Genomic DNA, 8998 nt, shown 5'->3' on the forward strand with positions numbered 1-8998 from the left:
TCCGAGACAGGACTGCTCTCCTGTATTCTGATCACGTCCGCTTTCCCCCTTCGGAGGAGACCGAGCCGTTCCCTAACTAACGACGCAGGCATTTTACTGTGGCTCTGGGGCTCTGCTAGTTGGCCCCTGCTTTGGAAACAAAATGCCTGAATTCGGCCAGGGCAAGCGGGTAAACGAAACAGAGAGCCGGCTTCCTTCGTGGCTGCTGCCTACCGCCTCCCCCCCCCCCCCCCCCCCCAGGAAAGCCAGGGTCCCAGCAGGTGCCCAGCGATGGTTTAGGTCGACTTACCAGATCACACCTGGGCACGCTGGACACAAACTGGGCGCCCTGGCAGCCGAGGATAAATCCAGCTAGATTTAAGAGGACACACACCACGGAGAGCAGCACAAAGAGATTCACCTGAAGTGGCAGGAAAAGAGGCCATTAAAAAAGACAGTAGCTAAATCAGAGTTTTGTCTGAGTAAAAATAAATAAATAAATAAAATTCATATTCTCTTCCTAGAGGACACACATTTTTTTTTTTAAGTCAGAACCATGTCCTTAATGTACCAACGTTTCGTTCATGTTGTAGAACTTTAAAACTGTGTTGAGGAGGACCACTGACTCTCAAGTCCCTCATTTTTTTTTGCCTCTCTTTGCATCTAAGGAAGTTCTGACTCCCTAGATCCGATCTGTTCATTGCATTAAAGCCATGGCCAATTCCTCCTTGAGCCCTTGTTATTTTTTTCTGAGTTCAATTGGTAAGTAGGTAAATGGAGAATTCTAGCATGTTCTACTAGAACCCAGGAAAGTCGGAGCACTCAGAGCCCTTCCTGGCCAGAAGTAAAAACAAAAGTACGTCTTTTCTCAGTTCCAAACAGTGTAGGTACTAAAAAATAAGTCTACAGTGATCTTCTATGTACTTTTTTCCAAAGCTAAATGTTCCATATGTTACGCTAAATAATTCAGAATTGACAGCAATCAACCAAGAAGCCAGATTTTACTTAGTGCCAATTAGAGACTGCTATAGCTTTTCAACTTGAGGACTATATTGATGATCGAAATCAAATCTCATCACAAATAGAAAGGATTGGAACTAATGATGATCAGCGTTGGCACCCGGCATCAGTCCAGGTAGTAAATGCCAGAGTTGGCTGGGAAGTGAGTTCTCACGTGAACGCTAGTTCGGAAAGCCTGTTGTGTGTTGTGGTATTCCAAGAAGCTTGAAAGCATCTCCCCTAAACCCATGTTATGAGTCAATATTTAATATCACGTGATGTTGGGGCGCCTGGGTGGCTCAGTGGGTTAAGCTGCTGCCTTCGGCTGAGGTTGTGATCCCAGGGTCCTGGGATTGAGTCCCGCATCGGGCTCCCTGCTCAGCGGGGAGCCTGCTTCCCTCTCTCTCTCTCTCTCTCTCTGCCTGCCTCTCTGTCTACTTGTAATCTCTGTCTGTCAAATAAACAAATAAAATCTTTAAAAAAAAAAAAATCACGTGATGTTGTTTCCTAAGAGGAATTCTTCCTGCCTCTCCAGGAGTAGTCTGACCTCCGCTCCTTTCCTTGTTTTGTTGAACTCTAAAAGGGCTATGCGTGCTGTCATCAGATCTTGGGGGAACTGCCGGCCGCAGCTGCTGGGTTACTATTTCTCATGATTTGTCAGTGTCTGTGGGACTTACCTGGGTCAGGAGCAAGAAGAGCCACCCCCCTCCCCCGGGCACAGTGTCAGTCATTGTCATGCCAAAGCTTTGGAAAACGAGGAGGCCCAGTTGGCCAAGGACAGAACATGATCTTCTCACCTGGGCTTCTCCTGTGCACCGGCAGCAGCTACTCAAAGACACACCTAATACATCTGGAATCTTCACACCCAGTAACATATTTATTGTTACTATGGGGAAGTCTAACTTTCCTTTGAAAATTATCTTTTCATGCAACATCAGATGCTTTGAAAAGAAGGCGTGGTTATAATCCTTATGCCCACCAGCACATCACAAATCTTCCTAACTATGGGGCACCTGGTGGCTCAGTCAGTTGAGCGCAACTCTTGGTTTCAGCTCAGGTCATGATCTCAGGGTCTTGAGATCAAGCCCCACATGGGGTTCTGTGCCCAACTCAGAGTCTGCTTGTCCCTCTCCTTCTGCCCTTCCCCCATATGCTCAGTCTCTCTCTCTCTCTCTCTCAAATAATCTTTTATAAATAAATAAAATCCCCATAACTAGCGATTAGCAGCATCAGATATAGAAAGAGTGAGAGTTCATTACTTCCAGCACAGGTTCCCAAATCTCTTTATTAAAATCTTCAATCCATGGGGCACCTGGGTGGCTCAGTGGGTTAAAGCCTCTGTCTTCAGCTCAGGTCATGATCTCAGGGTCCTGGGAACGAGCCCTGCATCAGGCTCTTTGCTCAGCACGGAGCCTACTTCCCCCTCTCTCTCTGCCTGCCTCTCTGCCAACTTGTGATCTCTCTCTGTCAAATAAATAAAATCTTTAAAAAAAAAAAAAAAGTTAAAAAAAATAAATAAAATAAAATCTTCAATCCAGCTCATCAAATGACACTGTTAAGAAAACCAGTAGGCAAGCCACAGACTGGGAGAAAACATTTCATGCATGTATTAAACAAAGAACATTTATCCAGGATATAAATATAACTCCTCAATTCAATAATAATAAAAAACAGACAACAGAAAATCGGGCAAAAGACTTGGACAGATATTTCACAAAGGAAGACATAGGAATGGTCGATAAGCCCATAAAAGGTTACTCAAAATCATTAGTCATCACGAATGCAAATTAAAACCACAGTGAGATACCACTTCACATCAACTAGAATGGTTACACTTAGAAAGAGTGACAACAGCAAGGGTTGGCGAGGACGAGGAGCACACGGACCCTCCGGCGTTGCTTGTCTGAGTATAAAATGCCTCTTCTTAAAAACTAAATGTAAATTTCCTTGCCAAAGAATTCTAAATACTGTTGACCCTTGTACAATGCAGGGCTCAGGGGTGCTCACCCTGAACCCCGGCATGCAGTACAAAATCGGATTATGACTTCCAAATGCCCATAAACTTAACTATTAATAGCCTATTATTGACCAGAAGCCTTGCCAATAACAGAGTCAGTTAACACATATATGGCATGTTATATGTGTTATATACTACATTCTTACAAGAAAGGAAGCTCGAGAAAAGAACATGTTATTATATTAAGACAATCATAAGGGAGAGAAAACATTTACAATTCTGTACTATATTTATTAACAACAAGGTCTGGGGGCACCTGAGTGGCTCAGTGGGTTGAGCATTTGCCTTTGGCTTGGGTCATGATCCCAGGGTCCTAGGATGGAGCCCTGCATCGGGCTCCCTGATGAGTGGGGAGTCTACTTTTCCCTCTCCCTCTGTGTGCTCTTTCTCTCTCAAATAAATCTAAAAAAAAAAAAAAAAAAAAAAAAGAAGAAAAGAAAAAAGAAAGAATCTGCATGTAAGTGGACCCATGCAGTTCAAACCTCTGTTGTTCCAAGGTCAACTGTGGTTTATGGAGATAGTCCATCCTCGACTCCCTATTCCCTAACCATGGGTTGTAGCAGGTGAGTTCCTTCCAAAGAATACATATGGAAGGGAAGAGCGGGAGCAATCTTCTAGTGGAGAGCCCTGAGAAGCCAGGGGACCGAGGTTAATATCACTGATAAGTCGCGTGGACGGCATGCACCCCTGACATGATGTGATGAAAATGGCATTTTACCTCCGTGTTCTTGCTCTGCCAAACTGATGATAATCTCAGTCTAATCATAAGAGAAACATTAGATCATTCCAACTGAGGTCCGTGCTACAAAATACCCGACAAGTACTCTACGAAATGGTCAAGTTCATCAAAAACAAGAGAAATCTGAGAAACTGTCACAGCCAAGCGAAGCCTAAGGAGACATGACAAGCAAGCATAATGTGGCCTCCTAGGCTGGATAAGGGACATAAAAAGAACATTAGATACAAATAAGAAAATCTGAAGAGTCCGGATTTTAGTTGATAATAATGTATCAATATTGGTTCGTTAGTTGCAACAAATGTACTAAAGTAAGGTGTCAATGATGGGGAAACTGAGTATGGCGTCTACACGACCTCTATTATCTTTAAAATATTTCTGTAACTCTAACACTGTTTTACAGTAAAACGTGTAATTTAAAAACTGCAAAAAAAAAAAAAAAAACTGAATATACACCTTCCTTTTGACCTGCTCTTCCTCTCCTAGGAACAGACCCAGAGAAATGACTGCAGTTACCCACAAAAAGACTTACAGAAGAATGTTTACAGCAGCTTTGTGCATATTAGACCAAAAGTAAAAATAACTCAAAATATCCAAGAGCAGGAGAAAAAGGAAACATATTGTGGTATTTCCGAATAATGGAATACTTCCAGCAATAAAGGGAACACACTACCGATGTACAACAACACACAGAAGTTCAAACACATTGAGTGAAGTAAGCCAGATATTATATGATTCCACCTACATGAAGTTCAAGAAAAGACAAAATAATCGTAGTGATAGAAATCAGAAGACTGGTGCCTATTTGGTGGGGGGTGGGGATTGACTGGGAAGAAAGAGAAGAATTGTCTAAAATGATAGAAATGTTCCATATGTTGTTTGGGATGTTGTCTACATTGGTGTATCCAACTCTCAAAACCTAGCTAATTTTAGAACACTTTTGATCAGGGATTTATATAAATTATATTTAGTATATATTTTTTAAAGATTTTATTTATTTATTTGACAGAGAGAGATCACAAGTGGGCAGAGAGAGAGAGAGAGAGGGAAGCAGACTCCCTGCTGAGCAGAGAGCCAGATGCGGGGCTCGATACCAGGACCCCGAGATCATGTCCCGAGCCGAAGGCAGAGGCTTAACCCACGGAGCCACCCAGGTGCCCAATTATATTTAGTAAATTAAAAAGATAGTAAGATGGGCACCTGGGTGGCTCAGTTGGTTGGGCGACTGCCTTCAGCTCAGGTCATGATCCCGGAGCCCTAGGACTTCCATCTCCATGGGGAGTCTGCTTCTCCCTCTGACCTTCTCCCCCTCATGTTCTCTCTCACTCTCTCTCTCTTGAATAAATAAATAAAATCTTTTTTAAAAAGAAAAGAAAAAAAGAAAGAAAGACAATTCTGAATCCATCTGCCAAGACAGGAGTGTGAGATCATACAATGGATGGGGCTACTTCTCGAACGTCGGAATAACAAACGAGCTGAGAGAATGCTCCAGAGGTTCACTGCCTGGTAGACTTAGCTCCTGTCCCGCAATGGATGGGTTGCCAACGAGAAGTCAGAGTCAGATCACTGAACATCAACCCCAGAATGAGGACACAGCCAAGGCACATAGGCTGTGTACAAAATCACTGTGCCCTATTCCCCATACTTATTCCTTCCGGTGGCTTTTTTATTACTATCATTAAAACTCTGGCCAAGCTTATTGGTTATTTGGTCATTCGAATTAGTCTAGTGCAGAAACGGCAGCATGTATCAGACATGGGAGCTAGAAGGATACCAAGCTTGTCTCCTTCAGAGGCTGGATCAGGTTCAAGGGTGTATAATAGTAGAGTTACAAGGGACCCAGCTGGGATTTACAGGGACTTTCGGGATAGACCTCTCTGGCTTTAACCCAGCTATAATCGTGTAATTTCCAAGACCCAAATTTCCATCCCACTCATCACCAGAGGGTGTCCTCGCAAACAGAAGGCAGGAAGACATCAGCTACTAAGGAGGAACATCCTAGTCACAAAGTCTGCTCGGCTCTGTTTGCAAAGGGCAAGGATTTCTTACATTTCTTATATTCTCATCATTCTTGCTTTTTATTTTTTTTAATTTTTTAAAGATTTTATTTATTTATTTGACAGAGAGAGACAAAGCGAGAGAGGGAATACGAGCAGGGAGAGTAGGAGAGGGAGAGGGAGAAGCAGGCTCCCTGCGGCAGGGAACCCGATGTGAGGCTCGATCCCAGGACTCTGGGATCATGACCTGAGCCAGAGGCAGACATGTATCAGTCATGTATCAGACATGTATCAGTCTTAACAACTGAGCCACCCAGGTGCCCCAATTCTTTCTTTTTAAAAAAGAAATCATTGCAGGTGACTTGAATTTTCTCTTTCCGGCAAGCACCTGAATTTGGAACCAAGATGCCTGGTTCGTTTGCCGTGATATTTAAAAAAAAATTTTTTTTAAGATTTTATTTATTCATTTGACAGAGATCACAAGTAGGCAGAGAGGCAGGCAGAGAGAGAGAAGCAGGCTCCCCGCTGAGCAGAGAGCCCGATGCGGGGCTCCATCCCAGGACCCTGGGATCATGACCTGAGCCGAAGGCAGAGGCTACCCACTGAGCCACCCAGGCACCCCCGCCGTGATATTTTAAGCAACCTCTGTGAGACTCACTTTTCTCATCAAACAGGTCTATATTCCTAGCCATCTCAAAAGATTAATGAGAGAATCACACAAAATATGTCCAAAAAAGTCCTCTGCACGCTGCAGAATGCTATGCAATCGGTCTCATTATTTATAATAATAGGCACTTCCCCTTTGGGGGAGCAGCTTGTTATCACAAAATGGATTTCACTAGGCCCAGTACCGGCATTTTCTCCTCAACGCCTGGGACATGCTGGAGTTAATGGCAGTTAGAGAGACACTCTGATTGTAAGAATAATCTGCAGGTATACTGTTTCCAAAACTTCTCTAAGAAGAATTCTTCCTACAGCCTGCAGATAAGTTCCTAAGGGAACTCACTCCATGTTGACCATGGACTCTTGTGCGGAAGAGACCTCCTGACCCTCTCGCCTGAGCCCTTCCCAAGGAGGCTGGCCTATGAAGACTATATCCATGGGTCCCCTTTGGTCTCTTGCCTTTAGTGAAGTTCAGCCATTGGGGGGCCCTTGCAGAAGACTGGAAGGAGGGAGGAGGGTGACGTGGGTAGTTACTCCATAGGTTCCTTCCCTGTAGGCTGTGTCCCTTAACGGAAAGCCACAGGTTCTTTCAAGGGATCCTCGGTCCCTGATTCCAAATTCCAGATTCTGGTCAAGCCTCGGGACAATCCCAGCTTCACGGTTTCCTACACCTTGCACATTCCTTCATGAACAAGCCCTTTATGAAGCTCTTCTCAAGGTATAATTTTCTTGTTATCTGTGCCCTGCCAGGACCTTGACTAATATTCTCTATAAATTTCTTCCTTACATTTGACCTATATTTTTTTCTGATCTCTAAGCTTTGTTCCTATTGTTCTCAACTCACAGTCATCACCACCTGCCCCGCGAAGGGAACACCATGGGTTACATATAGTTCCTTGAATTCTACCAAGACCAAATCATCATTGGGATTTACCATCAAGAAACGGAAAAGTCCAGAGTCGATGCAGAAGGGTCCTTCTAGAACTTGGATTTTAGACATGAAAGACAGTGGGACCCAAAAAGTGGAAGGCTTGCCCTCCATAACTGGCATCGGGGGCTTTTAAGGGTAAGGTGCAAAATCCAAGATCCAAAGAGCTGGTCCTCTCCCAGGACAGGCAACATGAGTGATACCTTTTATGCCTTTGGTTTTACTGTTATGAACTTGAGCCAGGAGTATTTTGTGATACGCACATACCAGTAGCTTGATGCAAAGGCATTATGCTTTGCATAACGGAATTCAGCTCCGCTCTGATCTTTTGCAAGTGTGCCCCCAGGCCATCCCAGGTCTCAATAAAAGCACGTTTGGGGAACTTGAGGCCACCGAGAAGGAATATCACTTTCAATTTGCCATTCCCACCTGCTAAAAATTCCTCATAATCCCCATCACATAATGTCATTAAATAATTATGCCTCTCACTGCTTGGTATTGTTGAATGTCTCCTTTGGTACAAGAGTTCATTCCTTAACTAGGTTGACCTTTCCCTACTGTACAAGGACCTGTATTTTGCTGCTTCTTCCCCACTGCTCCAGACTCAAGATGCATCTGAAATGTTCCCAGGCATGTTTAAATAAATAGATGGTTCCAGAGATTGTGTGGAAGTAGCGTGGTTTAAAAATGAGAGGTTTAGTATGGTGGAGTGAACATAAGCATTTAGTGCTACCAATTCCTAAAAACCCATTACAGGGGCAGCAAAGGAAATGTTTTAAATGCAGAAATACGTAAGGATAGAAAGAACAGGAAAATGGCACCACAATTTTAGAAGCTGGAAAGCCAGTGAGCCAGTATGAACTGGACTCAGGGGTGCTGAGAAAAGAAATTCCTACAAGAGCCACGAGGGAAGTCAAAACCATGGGATTCACTCCTCAGACTCTCCAAACGTTCAGAAATGGGTGGTGGCCGTGACAGTGAGGCTAAAAACGGGACTGGCTGAGAGTCTAAGAAGCCATTAGAAATTGGTACAACCACTGTGAAGAAGCACTAGCATTTGTTCTTCCTCACAAAATTCAACACACATCGGCCTATGGGTCAGTAGTTCACTTTAGGTATATGGCCAAGATAAATTAATGCATATGTCCCCCAGAAGACACACCCAGACACGTCAGAGCACTGGTTCATACTAGCCCCAAACTGGAAACAATGCCCATGTCCAAAAACAGAATGGATGGACAAATTAGAGGAAGCTCATAAAGGAACTAAAACTCAGTGCTACGTTCTGAATGTCTGCATCCCCCAAAATATATTTGTTGAGATCCTAACTCCAAGGTGTTGGCGTTGGGAGGTGGTGCCTCTGTGGGATGATGAGGTCATGAGGGCGGAGCCTCATGAGTGGGATTCGTGAATCTGGATGTGTGCGCACACGTGTGCACGCACTCGCGTGGATGTGCGCTTCCATTTAAATATCAGAAGCTCATCAGGGTACCTGGGTGGCTCGGTGGGTTAAAGCCTCTGCCTTCGGCTCAGGTCATGATCCCAGGGTCCTGGGATCAAGCCCTGCATCAGGCTCTCTGCTCAGCGGGGAGCCTGCTTCCTCCTCCCTCTCTCTCTGCCTGCCTGTCTGCCTACTTGTGATCTCTGTCTGTCAAATAAAATAAATAAAATCTTTAAAT

General features: G+C 44.1%; 1 protein-coding gene across 2 annotated transcripts in view; it reads right to left on the minus strand.

Annotated features, from left to right (window-relative positions):
* The window catches only part of ENTREP1 (endosomal transmembrane epsin interactor 1), an 82456-nt gene that overhangs the window by 24009 nt on the left and 49449 nt on the right, over positions 1-8998 (minus strand). For both annotated transcript variants that reach the window (XM_059411898.1, XM_059411897.1), the window contains exon 3: positions 290-400. In XM_059411898.1, coding sequence (XP_059267881.1) covers positions 290-400 — 111 coding nt within the window. The remainder of the gene's footprint in view (positions 1-289; positions 401-8998) is intronic.

Source organism: Mustela nigripes, chromosome 9, assembly GCF_022355385.1.
Source record: "Mustela nigripes isolate SB6536 chromosome 9, MUSNIG.SB6536, whole genome shotgun sequence".
NCBI classification, from domain to species: domain Eukaryota; kingdom Metazoa; phylum Chordata; class Mammalia; order Carnivora; family Mustelidae; genus Mustela; species Mustela nigripes.